The following is a 16,512-nucleotide window of genomic DNA, read 5'->3' as shown; positions in this document are numbered from 1 at the left end:
GATCCCTTCTGGGGCCCAGCGGGCCGTTCCTCTCAGCTACCAGGCTTGGACCCCAGACAGCACTCATTCTGGCCCAGCATGGCGCCGGGTTGGGAGGGCAGGCAAGGGCACAGCAACAGCAGCAGGGTCACTTCTGGGATGGCCAGTCTCATTCCTCTGTCCCCCATTTCTCTGCTTCTCCCCCTCCCCACCCTTCGCTCCCTGGTGAGGGTGGGTGGGGCCCCTGCCCTTGGCCCAAGCCCTTATCCTCCAGGACTTCTTCTGTGGTGGTCAGGTGGTATGCGGACCTGTCAGGGAGATGCAAAGCCAGTGGGCTGGAGGGACAGTTTGAGAGGGATGTGACAGGAGAAACTGGGGTAACGCCAGTTAAATTGTCTTTGTGTCTTAGAATCAAGCAGGCTCCTCCTCTTTCTCCAGCTGGGAGACACTCTTGGCCCAGCTGCAGGCCTGCTTCTCTCGTGCAAGGGTATGCGTGCATGAGAACCATTAGGTTAGGTCTTGGTCAAAATGTTATAGTAAGTCTTATGGCTGATGTTAAGACCTTACACAGGCTGCCTGGATCACAGCTGCCCTGAGCAACTGTCCCACACCCAGCCCTGTGCTGCCCCTGAGGGTACAGAGGTGAACCAGGTGGGAGGGTCCTCTCTCTCTCCAGGGCCCTACATTTCAGTGGGGACAGGCAATAACAAGTAACACATGAATAGTACCATTTCAAATATAATTAAGTCTATATGTATATATGTGTGTGTGTGTGTGTGTGTATATATATATATATATATATATATATATATGGGAGAATATAACATGAAGGCACATCTCTAGTGCTATAGAATACTATATATATTCATCATATATGTATACACTATACACATTCTATATATGTACACACACACTACACTATATATATATAGAAATATATATAGTTAGTATGAATCAAAGATGTATATACATCAAATATTCATTGAAAATTCCAAATCCTCATTCTCACGCATGGATCATAAACAATAAACTAAGGCCCCACCTGCTTATACCAGAGCCTGTATCCTTTCCAGGGTTTCTCATGGCCTCTGTTAAAATGCAGTAACTCTGGAAACATCAGGGCATTGGGTCTGGCTGGTCATTTGGTCTTCAGTGCGGATGCATTTGCTGGAACTTTCCACTGATGGCAGATAGCTTTCTTCACCATGTGCTCCAGGCCCACGGGGACCCAGACACCATCAAGGCTTGTGCCACACCAGCTGAGTGGCTGACATTTGTTCTACAATCTCTAAAGTTTGCCGGATCATCCAGCTGGCCGTGAAGATGATATTTTGATAGCTCTGACAGCATCTTAGAAAGAAGAGGCAACTGGAGCAGAGGGCTGGACTTAGCTTTCCTCCTGCTGGCTCCTTTAAATACCAGTATTTGACCTTGAAGCTCCTTGAGAGTAGAGCTACTCCCTGCCACCATGTTCCCAGAGTGACTGTCACCTCCCAGTGGGGCTGCTCAGATGTGGCTTGTGGGCCAGGTATCAGACCGTAGAGGTACTGTTCTCGTGGCCTCTCCCAAGGTTACCGATTTGTGCCCCTAGGGCCTCTTTCAGGATATTAACGCTCCTCAGGAAGAACTCTGGAAAGGCTGACTCTCCAGCTGCTAGACAGGTGCAGGTTCACAGTTTGTTTTGTAGCTTGAGAAAATTGAGGAAACATGGAGTTCCCGTCGTGGCGCAGTGGTTAACGAATCCGACTAGGAACCATGAGGTTGCGGGTTCGGTCCCTGCCCTTGCTCAGTGGGTTCACGATCCGGCGTTGCCGTGAGCTGTGGTGTAGGTTGCAGACGCGGCTCGGATCCCGCGTTGCTGTGGCTCTGGCGTAGGCCGGTGGCTACAGCTCCGATTCAACCCCTAGCCTGGGAACCTCCATATGCCGCAGGAGCGGCCCAAGAAATAGCAACAACAACAACAACAACAACAACAAAAGACAAAAAGACCAAAAAAATAAAAAAATAAAAAAAATAAAATAAATAAAAACTTAAAAAAAAAAAAAAAAAGAAAATTGAGGAAACAGACATACCCTATCATAGGGTCTCTCAGCCTCAGCACGAGAATATCTGGGGCCAAATCATCGTCTGTTGGGTTGGGGAACCGTCCTGTGCACTGCAGAATATTTAGCAGCATCCCTGGTCCTTACCCACTACATGCCATTGGTGCCCATACCCCGAGCTGTGACAACCAAGAATGTCTGCCAGCTGTCCCCGGGGGGCAGGACAATGGGGAGACCTTTGCCCTGCTGTTAAATGGGTGAGTGTGGGTGTGGTCTGCTGAATGTGCCCCCACCAGATGTCCACTTCCTGCTCCCCAGAACCTATACATGTCACTTTATATGCAAAAGGGACTTTGCAGATTAGTTTAAGGGTTTTGAGATAGGAGATTATTCTGGATTATCCAGTCGTACCTGATATAATCATAAGGGTCCTTAGAAGAAGATGACAAAGGAGTGGACGGACAGAAGACAGTGAGACAGTGTAAGAGAGTTGAATAGGCTGTGCTGCTTTGAAGGTGGGGAAAGGGGCCCTGAGCCCAGAGGTGCAGGGAATGCAGCTCTGGACGCTGAACAAGGGGACAGGTGAGGGAACAACTTCTCTTCTGGAGCCTCCAGAGTGAGCCCACACCTCTGACACCCTGGATTCGGACCAGTGAAGCCCATTTCAGATTTTGACCTCAGAACTCTAAGATAATACATTTGTGCTGTTTTAAGCCCCTAAGTTTGTGGCAGCAGTGGGCTACTAATACAGCAGGTAAAGAAGATCTTTTACTCAGCTGTTGAAGTTAGCTGTGTACGAGATGTGGTCAGGACAGCGGTAGCACGCTCATCTGGGTTTTCCATTTGTGGCATCACTTGGAAAAGCATATCTGTGCGAGCGACACATTTGGTGGCAACTTTGTCCCAGGCCTGGGAGTTACAGGAGTGGATAAGACAATTTTTCTACCCTCAGGAGTAAATGTTAGTTCTGTCTTCAGGGAAGTCACAGTAAAGGGAGAAAGACGGAGAGTCCCCAGAAAGTATGACTATAAAGAGTGGCCATCAGAGCGAATGCACAGGGTGAGGTGGAGAGCACAGAGGTGTAGCAGTGCATCCTGAGGGAGTCAGAAGAGGCCCCAGGAGGAGAGGGTGCTGACCTCAGCCCTGGAGGATGAGCATCTGGCCAGCAAAGAAGGGAAAGGGTAGAGGGACGGCATGAGCAAGGGCCAAGAAGCTCGAAACAACATGGTGCATGTGTGGGGATCTGTACCTCCACTCACACCCACTCTTTCGTGGGCATCATACTTTGCCAAGGGCCAGCTGCTGAGCTAAACTCTTGTATAGCTGCTTGTTTTCTAATCCTTATGGTCAACTGATGAAGGGCATTCAATTACCACTGCCTTTTACCCAGGTGAGGAAATAGGCATGCTGCCCAGCATCCCATGATAGCAGGACGGCAGATGCTAGTCTGCTTCCAGAACACACGCTCAAACCCACTGTGCTCTTCTGCCTCTACAAGTGGGTTCACATCACTGGATCCTGCCCACGGGCCTGGGAGCAGGCCCCAGACTCAGAGGCCCTGGGCACCGTGAATGGGAGCTCGGATTCTAGCCTGCAAGAGAAGGGGACTCCTGCAGGCTTTTAGCCTTGTGACCCCAAGGCTCTGGTCACTTTGGAGCTGGATGAGCTGGGTTTGAAGCTCCCTCTTCAAGAGTGTGATAATCTTGTCATTATTTTCTTTTAATTGGAGTATAATTGATTTACAGTGTATTCATTTCTGCTGCACAGCAAAGTTATTTAGTTTTAGATGTATATAACTAAATATATATACATTCTTTTTAAAAATATTCTTTTCCATTATGGTTTATCATAGGATATTGAGTATAGTTCCCTGTGCTGTAGAGTACTTGTAACTGGATTAAAATACAGGTTTTATTATTATTTAGGTATCTCAGGACCAACAGATCAGGAGATGACTGCCATTGAAAAGATAGCTTGCGAGTTCTCTTGTGGTGTATAGGCTCAGGTCTCTGCAGTGGCACAGGTTTGATCCCTGGCCCGGGAACTTCCACATGCTGTGGGTGTTGCCAGAAAATGAAAGGAAAGGAAAGATAGTTTATTCCTCACATACCCCAAGAGGAGGGGGCATGCAACACCATGAGGGGGCCATCTGGGAAAGCAGCAAGGTCCATCAGGAGTCAGAGGGGGTGAGGGGAAAATATGGGCAAGAGCCTTTATTGTGGTTTCTCAGGGAAGGGACAGGTGGGGCAGGGAAAGCAGGTTTAGGGTTGGCTAGTCTGGATAATTTCAGCAGGCTCTGAGGCAAAGAGCTGTCCCTAGTGGTCTGGCACCTGGCCGTGGGGTAAGTAGAACAGGAGGATAGTGGCCCAGAGGGTCAGAACCCATGGTGGAGGTATGATGGGTTTTGGGCTGGTTGGTTTGCATATGCAGAGCACATGTGCTTTGCTACTTTTAGAATTTGCTAAATCTGGGAGCTGTTGTCCTTCTGGGATCAGCAAGGCCCCAAATGGCAAACCATCAAAATAAAGGAGCATGTTTAGTGCAGTAACTAGACAAATCCTTTTACCTCTCTGAGCCTTGGTTTCCTTTCCTGGAAAATGGGGCATCAATAGATATCTCATGGGATGATCGTCTGATTAAATGAAATAACTTACACAAAGTATTCAGCATAATGCCTGATGTGTGGAAGACATTCAGTGAATGTTATTCCTTTTCATCTGTCCCCTACCCTCAAGGTTTTCTTCTAAAGGACACAGGCATAAATGGAGGTTCCCAGGGGGCATTCCTCTTGCCTGCCTTTGGGGTTAATGGTGGCGGGGGCGCCTTCAGGGGTAATGGGGGAAGGGTGAGACAGCTGGTGGGTCATGGGCTCCTTTCCCTGTGGGCCCCTTTGAGAATCAGAAGACAGTTTTTGGAGTTCCCGTCGTGGCGCAGTGGTTAACGAATCCGACTAGGAACCATGAGGTTGCGGGTTTGGTCCCTGCCCTTGCTCAGTGGGTTAACGATCCGGCGTTGCCGTGAGCTGTGGTGTAGGTTGCAGACGCGGCTCGGATCCCGCGTTGCTGTGGCTCTGGCGTAGGCCGGTGGCTACAGCTCCGATTCAACCCCTAGCCTGGAAACCTCCATATGCCGCGGAAGCGGCCCAAGAAATAGCAACAACAACAACAAAAAAAAGAGACAAAAGACAAAAGACAAAAAAAAAAAAAAAAAGAAAAAGAAGACAGTTTTGTGCTCTCTCATGAGAAAAATGCCCACACGGTTTTACACATAGTTTCAGAAGGACCAGACCAAATCACTGCTCTGCCCTTGGGGGCTTGGCATGCACCAGGATACGTGTGAATTTAGGAAAAAAGAGAATAGTAAGGGAGTTCCCTTTGTGGCACAGTGGAAATAAATCCTACTAGAATCCATGAGGATATGGGTTTGATCCCTGGGCTCACTCAGTGGGTTAAGGATCTGGCGTTGCCATGAGCTCTGGTGTAGGTCGCAGACACAGCTTGGATCCCAAGTTGCTGTGGCTGTGGTGTAGCTCTGATTCGACCCCTAGCCTAGGAACTTCCATATGCTATAGGTGCCACCCTAAAAAGTGGGGGGGGGGGAACAACAAAAAACAGAGAGAGAGAACAATAAGAGATAAGCTATAGGGAGGTGGTGGGCAGTGCCAATGTGGTAAATGAAGCTTGGAAGGTGGGAGGTGGTATTGGGGGTTGAAGTTTCCAGGGTGCTGCCCAGGGGTGGCCTGGCCAAGCAGCTGAGCTCTGGTAAAGGCCTCAGTAAGGTGACCCTTGGGTACCTGGGGAAGGTCCTTTCAGGCAGAGGACAGAGCAAGCGCATGTTCCATGAGGTGGAGCTGTGCCTGGAGCATGTGGGACCGAGGGAGTGAGAGGGGCTGGTGTGGTGATGTCAGAGAGGGCGAGGGACTGCCTCGTGTAGGGCCCAGAGTGAAAGCCAGCACTGTTGGAAGAGCTTAGGTGTGTGCCCGTTGGTGGAGGGAAGTACTGCAGGAGGTGAGTGGGGACCTGCCGGGTTACATTGGTAATGCCAGAGTAGTGTCACACGGGCCCTGCAGGCCTCATAAGGACCACGGCATCAACCCATAATGAAGCAGTGTGTCAGTCCAGGGAGGCTGATGATGCTGTGGTTTAGGGGCCTGAACCACTTCCATGTCTTAAAACAACTTGGATTCATTTCTTGCTGTCACATGTCTCTCATGGGTCATTGGTGGGACAGTGTCTTCCAGGAGAGTGCCCTTCATTCCTGCTCATGTTTCACTGGCCAGGGCAAGCTACAGGCACAGCGGGGTTCAACAAGGCGGGAATGTATGTCCTCCCTGGGAAAAATCCAAAGCCATCCAAAGATCCAGGGACCATTGACATGCTGCCATGCCTGGGAGGCCACATGGGGGGATGTCCCTGAGCTTAGTCACTTTGGCTATATTGTGAGCGGACTGTTGGGACAAAGGCGGATGCAGGGAATCCAGCTAGGAGGCCATCCCAACAATGTGAGCAAGAGAGATACAGAGGGCTGTTGCCACCTCTGTACTTACGGGTTAGTTCCGGCCGAGTCCTCCAGGGTGGTCCTCAGCTTCACAGGACACAAGTTTGTCATCAGAGCTCACAGAGATGATTGGATGGCTGACGCTCAATCACCAAATTGATAAGGAATTTATGGAGACATCAGAATGTGAGTTCACTCATCTGTGAATGGGGATGGGCAGACAGCCTTCCCAGTGATTAAAAAAGCATCTGGGTTTTGGAGTCAGGCAGCCTGTGTTCAAATCCCAGTTCTGTGATTTCATAACTACTTGATACAGAAAAGTTGCTTCCTCATCTTAAAACCAGCCCGCTGCCTCAGATATGTTTGTATGGAAGAATGATGGGGTTCATGGATATCACAGCATAGAGTCTGGGCCAAGGTCCAATAGAGGGGAGGCATGATTGTTATTGAAAACTTGTTAGAGGGGAGCAGATGACAAGATAAGCCTGAATTCAGAGCCAATGAAGAGATACAGCACATAAACCATGGTAAGACATGGCCCTGTAACAGAGACTACTGCTATAATGGCCAGATTTGAATTATGTCCCCTTTGGACGCTGTCCCATATCTTAAAGAGCTTTGTCTTCAGCCAGGGTACAGTATAATTTCTCAGATGTCAGCTCTCCTGAAGCTTCCCATCCTCCCTTCCTATGTTTATTCCTGGCCACTTTGATCGGCCTTGAGTTTTTTCAGATCGCCTCGGCCGCACACATGTATGTCCTGAGGGCTGCAGCCACAGATGATGGGCCATCTTCTATGCTGACCGTTCCTAAAGGTCAGCCTGGAAATGTCAGGGGTGTTTAAGGGGACCCCATGTGATACCTTTGGGTGGGGATCACATTCTCTCCAAATATAGAAATGGGGCTAAAATTAGTATGTCAGTGCTTGAAAGACTACGGCTCAAAGAAAACTGTTAGACTTTGAATTATTTACTATGGCTGTATTTTCACTGTAAGTTTAAAAAGGAGATGGAGTTCTTTGTTGCTGTCACATCAGACTTACAGAATATAATTTGACTGATCACCAGGCAGTGCACCTGCTTTGGCTAGAAGCAGAGAGTAGGAATGTGGAGGGGCTTTTATCTAATTTGCAACAACACTCACCACTCTTTCCAAGGAGAGTTCATCCCGCCAAGTGGTGTGCTGGAAAATGCTTAACAACCAGTTCTCCGCAGGGCTGGGGGGAACCCTAATTTGTAGCTTTTGCCAATTTCTGTGGTGTAAATATTCCCACCACCCCACTTCCAGGCCTCCCACGTGACATCAGCCAGCCCACGGATCGTGAGTGAGGAGTGAGCTAATCCCAGGGGTCAGTGTTCACCCTCTTGCTTTCTCCTGTGTCACTTTGGCCAAGTTACTGATCATCTCTGAGCCTATCTCACCAATGGCCTCCAGGAGGCTGGTTTCCTTCCCCGAGTTGCCTGGATAGAAAAGTACCTTCATACTATCACTCCCTTGCTGTGTCTCCCGGGTGGAGGTTAGGGCAGGAGACAGCAATGCTCAGAGCTGTGCCTGCAGCTGCCTCATCTTCTTCTGCGAACATTTCCAACAACAGACTGGACTTTCAAAAAGGTAGGAAGATGGGGGAAGTTTGATGGGTGGACAGGGAAGAAGTGCCCGTCTCATGGGAACTCAGTCGGGGGAAATGCACAGGGGGAATTAGAAGAGCAGGCGGTGGAGTCTCCCAAACTTTAGCTTTAGTGGTGGGAAGGGAGGGGGCAAGGGCTGAAAGAGGCAGATGTTGACCTTGACGTGCAGATAAACAGTAGCTAGTTGAGCCTTGAGAAATCTCCAGGGGACCGGCCTATGGGGGTCAATGCCATATGAATTAGGTAAGTAGACAGTGTCAGAGCACGATGGTGGCCACCTCCACATCTCTTAAATTCAGGTTTGGTCTCCTCATCTGTAAAATGGGGATAACAGCCCAGCAGGAAAGGGATGTTGTAACTAGGGGAGAGCTAACAGTCAAGGATGAAGACAGAGTGGATTCAGATGACGGATGTCACAGAGTCGGTAGAGACATATGGGCCCAGCCCCATGAAGGCCACACTTAGGAATCAGCTGTCAGCCTTAGTGAGACATGTGGGTTGGGACTGGGGGGTCAGGAGTAAAGGGAGGTGGGGAGAGTTAGGGGGGCAAGGAGTTTACTCTTGAGAAGTTTGGAGGAGATGAGACAAAGAGAGGTGGGCTCTCACTGGCCAAGGGCGCAGGGTCTAGGAAGCTGCTCTTGGTAAGCTGGGAAGCACTTGACCTTGACTGTGGTGACATGCTGATGAGAAGGAGCCAGGAGAGATGGAGCTGGGAGTCTGCATGCTGACTTCTTGCCCCTGCCCCATGCTGCTCAGCATCCCATCCAATCCCTCTCCCTCGAGTGTTTTCCAACATGTGCTAAAGCAGTGGGACCAAGCCCTCTGTGGCAGAAGGGTAGACAGCTGGTGACAGACCTGGCCGTGCACATCCCACTCTAGGAAACAGAAGCTGGCAGTGGACCCCACCCGCCCTGGCTCACAGTGCCATGGCCAGTCCACATGCTTCTGCAGCTTCTCCAAGACTCCTTGAACCCACCTGCGGCATTGTCCCAGCCAGACACTCTTGTATTCTGGTTTCTCCTTCAAGGCCTCTTTCTGGTGATGGGATGGGGCTCCCACATGCTGGCCCCAGTGCCACTCTGCCCTGATCCATCCCCAGTCACCTCCCTGTTTCTTCTTGCCAGATGTCAGCCTCCCTACCTCATCCTGAGGACTGAGACCCCCTTTCCTCCTGGTTCCTCCACTTCACACTCCCTACCCCTCTCTGATTTTAGGGTCCCACCCTCCCCCAGGTACCCTGTCTCTCTGCTTCTCCCATAATGGGACATCCACACTAATTCTTTGCTTTGTTCTCCAACTGACAGTAGCCCTTGGATATTGCCCTAACACCACTAAATTGGTGGTGATGGTGATTCCCTGATGATGGCCCCTCCTTGGTCAAGGGGATCCACCTGCAGGCTATAGCCCCTCATACTCTGTTACATTGTCTTAAGGTGTGGCCATTCTATTTCTAGAAACCTTAGGCACCCAACCCGGTGATGAGAGCTCAGGGGATGGCCCCCAAGCAGCTCTGGCTTAGTGACTTCCCAGCTGGACGGGCTGGACTTGGGTCACCCACTGGTCCAGCTGCAAGCCCCACCTCCTGGTCTGCACCACCAGGAAGAGTGAGCCATCCGTGAAGGTCACTGCATGGAACTTGTCACAGCCAAACGTGGGGTGTTTAACAATTTCCAGTCTGATCTTTGAAATGCAGAAAGTGATGAAGCAGTAAGTGGGAGGAACCGTAAATGCACCCAGGCCCGTCCGATAGTTTCACTGAGGGCCACCAGGCTGCTTCCACAGCCAGTGGCCGTGGGCTTGAGTCTTGGCCAGGATCATGCATTGACTTCTGGGTTGACCTCCGGCCAAACAGAAATCTTCCAAGTGAGCGGCTGCAGAGGGAAAGCCCTGCATGTCTTCCCTCTGTAATGAAATGTGCTGCAGACCTTTGAAGATTAATCACTTAACAGAGAGAAAGTGATCTCAGTTAATGCTGCTGGAGTCACTTCCTTCTTTGTGGCTTGAATGTTACTTTCCTGAGGAAGGAGGTGGAGAATTCAGATTTGGTTTTCAGCTACACAGTCAGGGGCCTCTCTCAGGTACCCATGGTACTCTACTTCCTGTCCATGCCTGGCAAAAGATTCAGATCCCAGAGGGCCTATATTTTCTTTTCTCTCTCTTTGCCCAGCCACTTCTAAGGCCACAGCTAGAGGGGCCATTGGTGCAGTGGTTAGTTTCAAGGTCACAGAGTCAGATTCTGAGTTTGAATCCTGATTCTACTTCTTGATGGAAAAAGGATTTTTGAAAATCAGCTTGTTTCTTTATCCAAAAAGGGGGGGGAGAAGGATTAGAACACTGTATTAGTTTGCTAGGTGGCTAAAACAACAGACTTTTATTATCTTATAGTTCTGAATGCTGGAAGTCCAAGATGAAGGTATGAGCAGGGTTGGTTTCTTCTGAGGCCTCTCTCCTGGGCTTGTAGATAGCCATCTCCTCCCTGTGTCCTCACATGGTCTTCTGCATGTGTTTGTGTCTTCATTTCCTCTTCTTATAAGGACACCAGTCATATTGGATTGGGGCCCACCCTAGTGACCTCACTTTACCTTAATGACCTTTTTAAAGGTCCTGTCTCCAAATGCGGTCATATCCTAAGGTCCTGGGGTAGAGCCTCAACATATGAATTGGGGTTGGGGGGGAGGCAGAGACACAATTCAGCCCATAGTAAGCACCTGCATCACAAGGTTCGTCTAAGGAAGATAATGGGCGTAGTACTCAAGGATCAGGGTGCATGTGTTCTCTGGGACAGCCTCTGCTTCTGTTGGATGAGTGGGCTGAAGTGGATGGTCTGTGATGCTCCTGAGGAAATAGTTTGGGGATCCACAGCTTCACCAAGTTGGGAACAGATGGAGCCTAGAGGTAAGACAGGGAGCTGGACATCACCGGGCCCACAAGCCTCAGCCAAGTGCTAATTCTCAGTTCTCCTTGCGACCGTCTCCTGAACTCTCCTTGTAATTTAGCAGTGACAACTTGTGACAGTTGAGGAACACTGGTGCCACATCCTAGAGAGAACTTCCAGAAGCACTGACCATGCACCAAGGCAGTGCTCAGGTTGGCTCAAAGGAAATTAGTTTCTGCAACATCCTGAAACCACAGGAATGGATCTGGAAGTGGCTGGCATAGGTGACCCGGAAGACAACTGATGATGAAGAATTGAATTTGGCTTCACCACGTGCAGTCAGTGGACATTCGAATTCCCCTTTGCTCATATTTGGTGCTGACAGGGCTAATGTCACAGCACACAGAACAGTGAGGTCAACATGGTGACAGCTGAGAATCTGTCCTGCTTCTGTACCCCAAGTTTGTTCAAGAGCACACTCAGAGTTAGACTGGATTAGACCACACTTCGGCAGAAGCTAAGCTGCTTTTTCTTACTTCATGAGCTTGGCACTTAAGCTTTTCTGTGAGCTGGGGAAGTAATACATTTTGCTTTCTTAGAAGGAACCAAAAAATCAAGCCTCCTTCCCACTCAGCATCCATAGAACTGCCCTCTGATTACTAAGAATTGGTAGCACCTCTAAGATGTATCACCTTCAACATCAAGAAACACCAGGAAAGGGGTGATGTTGCAGAGACACTTTGAGGATGCTCCAGTATTGGAAAGCCTGGCACAGATGATTGCACATTCCCTGCCCTCCAGAAGCTATTGCCTAAATCACGTGACACCTAAGGGGACCCATTCCCCTCCCTGCCCCACAAACACAGGAGGCCCTGAAAGGTTAGCATAACCACTGTGACATGGTTGCAGAGCCCGCATGGCCTCAGCAGAGGCTGGTGGCAATGCCCTGTGCATATGAAGGAAAAGCAGGACACACATATGTATTGTGTTCAGAACTTGCCAGAAAAGTGAGAGGAAAATTGTCCAGCATTTTCAGGACTGGTTTCCATGGGGAAAATGAGATTGTTTCTCCCCAGATTGTTTCCTATCTTGGTTGTTATTATCACAAAAACAGCACATTCTCGTTGCAACAGTTAACCATCCAGGGCTTTTCTGCTTCTGCCAACGCATTGGTTTTTGTTAGCACACAGTAAGGTTCTGTTAGCCTCGAACCAGCACCTCTCCTTGAAATGCTGGAAGGGGAGGGCTGCGTGGGATGGGTGAGGAAGGTCAAATGCAGGGGTGTGAAGTGACAGAGGACTTTGAGCCTTCACTGAGGTTTGGAGAGGGGTAGAAGGGTAAGCAGGGGCCAGGGAAAGACAAACAGAAAGCTGGAGCCCTGGGGCAGTTTAATTAGCCTCTTGATGAAAGGGGTTCCTGGATCTGCCCTTTGCGCTGAAGAGAGAAAGTGACCAGGTGACTTTGCTGTCATCCTGGAAACACCATAGGGGAACCAGTCATGCTGTGGGGTGAGGGTGGGGAACTGGACTAGGACGTGGTTGCCAGTGGGGCAGTGTTCAGGACTGCAGCTGTGTTTAGCTGCATTGAGTTCGGAACTTCTGGGAGAGGGAAAGCAAAAGAGGAGCTAGACGAATGGGGTGGAGAGAAGACCCAGAGGAGCAGAGGGGCCATGGAGAGTCTTGCTCTAGAGGAGAATATATGACGACTCGTGATTGCTCGCTCATGGGCAGATTTGGAGAGACCGTAGTCACTATTTATGTGTTTAGTTTGATTTAGTTACCTATATCAAATAGGCAGTGTTGGCGTTCCCACTGTGGCTCAGCAGGGTATGAAACTGATGAGTATCCCTAAGGGTGCGGGTTCGATCCCTGGCCTCACTCAGTGGGTTAAGGATTCATCATTTCTTTGAGCTGAGGTGGATGCGGCGTGGATTTCATGTTGCTGTGGCTGTGGCGTAGGCTGGTAGCTGCAGCTCTGATTTAACCCCTAGCCTGGGAAGTTCCATATGCTGCAGGTACGGCCCTGAAAAGAAAAAAATAAAAAGGCAGTGTCATGAATACAATTACTGTACAGTGATTCAGGTGCCATCTGGGATCAGACACATTCACTTGAGGAGAAATGTAGGAAATGACGTGCAGAGGCCTTGGAAACTTCACCAAGCTAGGGAGGGAAAAAGGCCTCCCCCAAAGCATGAGTTACACTGCCTCCTCCATTGCAGGATGGAAGCAGAGGACAGGGCCTCATCAGGTGAGGCCTCAGGGAATGGAGCAATGGCAGCAAGGATCGTGGGGAGGCCAAGAGAGAACAAGAAAGGCAGCCAGAGAAGCAGACAGGCTTTCCCAGGCTCCTTGACTGGGGTGACCCGAGAGAGTGGATGGAGACATGCTAAATGGAAGAAGATCGCCTTAAGGTCTCCTTGGGGCAGTGAGTGAGCTGATGAGAAGAGTGACTCCAATGCCTTCTCGAAGGAGAACAGTTGTGCAGCTGGGGCGGTGAGCAAGCTCTCAATCTTCACAACTGATGATCCCTTCTAAAGACGCCTCTGTAAGCACAGCCTGCTCGTGACAGGGACACCAACCCCAGCCTCAAACTTGTGTGCAACAGGGATCCCTGTGAGCTTATACTTTCTTAAAATAGAACACATGTGGGAGTTCCTGTCATGGCACAGCAGAAACGAATCCGACTAGGAACCATGAGGTTGCAGGTTTGATCCCTGGCCTCGCTCAGTGGGTTAAGAATCCGGTGTTGCCATGAGCCGTGGTGTAGGTCGCAGACACGGTTCGGATCCTGCGTTGCTGTGGCTCTGGCGTAGGCTGGCAGCTGCAGTTCCCATTTGACCCCTATCCTGGGAACCTCCATGTGCCGCGGATGCAGCCCTAAAAGGACAAAAGACAAACAAACAAACAAACAAAAAAAACAAACAGAAAAAAAAAAAAAACATGTGGTCCCACCCAGAACAGAGGAGGTGAGCCACCATGGTGGTCCTGGCTCCCCACTGCCTTGGCTGGACATGTCAGCCTCAGCCTCCTTCTTGAGCCCTGGATCTCCAGAAGTTCAGGACTGGGTCGTTGACACTAACCAGATTCCATAAGCTGTCAGCTTGGGAGCAGCCATGACCTCCAAGTTTGGGTCCTGATTTTGTGTTTCTTTCTCTCTCCTTGCTTTAGATGGTGGTGTGTGCGGGCATCTCCTCTGATGGCAGCCCCACTGTACCTGGTGGTGATGTCCACGGTTTTGACTGTGTGGGTTTGTGTCTTTCCGGCAGGTGTCTCCTCTGTGACTTCCCTGATGTCCCTGGCTTGGGTGCTAGCCTCCTATCACAAGCTGCTGCGGGACTCCAGGGACGACAAGAAGAGTATGAGCTACAGAGGGGCCCTCATCCACCTCTTCTGGCGCCTCTTCACCATCTCATCCAGAGTTATCTCTTTTGCCCTCTTTGCTTCCATCTTCCAGCTCTACTTCGGGATCTTCGTGGTGGTTCACTGGTGCGCCATGGCCTTCTGGATCATCCATGGCGGAACAGACTTCTGCATGTCCAAGTGGGAGGAGATCCTCTTCAACATGGTGGTAGGGATTGTGTACATTTTCTGCTGGTTTAACGTCAAGGAAGGGCGGACTCGATATCGAATGTTTGCATATTATACGATAGTCTTGACCGAGAATGCTGCCTTGACGTTCCTTTGGTATTTTTACAGAAACCCGGAGACCACTGACTCCTTTGCGGTGCCAGCACTGTGTTGTGTCTTTATTAGCTTTGTGGCTGGGATCTCAATGATGCTCTTATACTATGGTGTGCTGCATCCCATGGGGCCACGAGCTAAGATCCTTGCCAGCTCCTGTTGTGCCGAGCTGCTCTGGGGCATCCCTTTGCCCCCCGATGTTGAGCCCATGGCGCCTCAGACCCCTGGGTACCGGGGGACCCAGGTCACGCCTACCAGAGCCGTAACGGAACAACAGGAGGATCTCACGGCTGACACTTGCTTGCCCGTTTTCCAAGTGAGACCCATGGGGCCCGCAACCCCGTTGGGGCGTCCTTACCTCCCAGAAGGGCCCCTCATTAAGATTGACATGCCAAGAAAGAGATACCCAGCTTGGGATGCTCATTTTGTAGACAGGAGGTTGAGAAGGACTATTAACATTCTGCAGTATGTCACCCCCACCGCGGTAGGCATTCGGTATCGAGATGGACCGCTCCTTTATGAGTTGCTACAGTATGAATCTTCACTCTAAGAGCATCTTGACCCAAGTTGAGAAGGGGACCTTAAGTTTGGTTTGTGGTAAATGCCGCTTGCAAGAAATATAACCCTCCCTTCTCCCAATACACAGAACCACAACCACCACCACCACCACCACCACCACCACCACTACCACTACCACCAATGCTTCAAAAAAAGAGAAAATAATAAGTCACAACCCCTTCAAATAAGCTTTCTTTCCAGTCGCTGTATGTATACAAAGATATTCTCTATGTTTTGTAAGTAAAAACAAAAAGAAAACCTTCCTTTTGTTTTTTACACATAAGTAACAGTATTGAAAAAAATCCCACACTATGGTTCATAGGGTGGAGAAGGCGGAGTTGTCTCCACTCCAAAAGAAAAACAAAGTTTTATACCTTACACCAAGTGTAGATCATTTACGGGATTGGTGCTGATTGAAAGAACAAAACAAAACAAAACAAACACAAACAAACAAACAAAACCTTCAACTGCCTTATGCCCTTAGGTGCTGAGTTTCATTAAGTACTGTCACGTTTTCTCATGCAAAACTCTCCGGTGATTTTTGCACCGGGAGAGGGAAAATTAACAATCAAATGAAATAAATCTAGAAACAAAACAGAAACCAACCAACCAATAAAACACAAAGCAATCATTCTTCCTATCTGATTATTTGTATTGAAGAAAACAAATTGACCAAAAGCAAAAGCATAGAAAACCCTCCCTCTTTTCGGTTTCTCTCCCCTTTCTCCTGTCCCTGTCCCCAACTTATCAGCCCCTTCCAGGAGCCAAAGGGCCATTTGAAACTCAAATGGCTGGGAAAGCTCCTTGAAGGCTAACTATGTGCCATTTTAGCGTTCACCTAGTAAGAATCACATTTTTTTCCTGTCAAAAAGCAAAACAGAACAAAACAAAAAGCCACCCCAATAATTCGATAAAAATAAAATATTCTAAAGTAAACTTAAGGAGATTTCCATATATGTAATCAAAGAGAATCAGTAATAATAAAACTCAGCATAGTAGCAAAAAGAATGACATCAATTTAAAGGCACAATACTTAATCAGTGACTGGCAAAAATGATTTGTTCTGTCATTTTAAGGCCGTGAAAGGTATACATTTATCACATGTGATATTGTGTAAGGCCTCTTCTGTTTCCATTTGGTGGGAAGCCTTAAATTGATCTGGAAAGAATTCATTTTTCATTTGTGCTTTTTAAAAATAGTAACACAAAGAGGAAAATTAGAACATACAAAATAAGTCAAATTGTAATAACTGAC

The 16,512-nt window shown here is 49.0% G+C and overlaps 1 protein-coding gene across 2 annotated transcripts in view; it reads left to right on the top strand.

Moving 5' to 3' along the window:
* Positions 1 to 15,420, top strand: part of XKR6 (XK related 6) — a 294,250-nt gene extending 278,830 nt beyond the window's left edge. For both annotated transcript variants that reach the window (XM_021073068.2, XM_084997809.1), the window contains one exon: positions 14,286 to 15,420. In XM_021073068.2, coding sequence (XP_020928727.2) covers positions 14,286 to 15,250 — 965 coding nt within the window. In that variant the 3' untranslated portion in view covers positions 15,251 to 15,420. The remainder of the gene's footprint in view (positions 1 to 14,285) is intronic.
* The last annotated feature ends 1,092 nt before the right edge of the window (positions 15,421 to 16,512 follow it).

The sequence above is a fragment of the Sus scrofa genome, chromosome 14 (assembly GCF_054392235.1).
Source record: "Sus scrofa isolate SSC_HxYL_T2T_F1_AM1 chromosome 14, Sscrofa_HxYL_maternal_Yorkshire_Landrace_v2.0, whole genome shotgun sequence".
Lineage (NCBI taxonomy): Eukaryota > Metazoa > Chordata > Mammalia > Artiodactyla > Suidae > Sus > Sus scrofa.
Note: the sequence above shows the minus strand (reverse complement) of the source record. Positions and strands in the feature narration are given on the sequence as shown.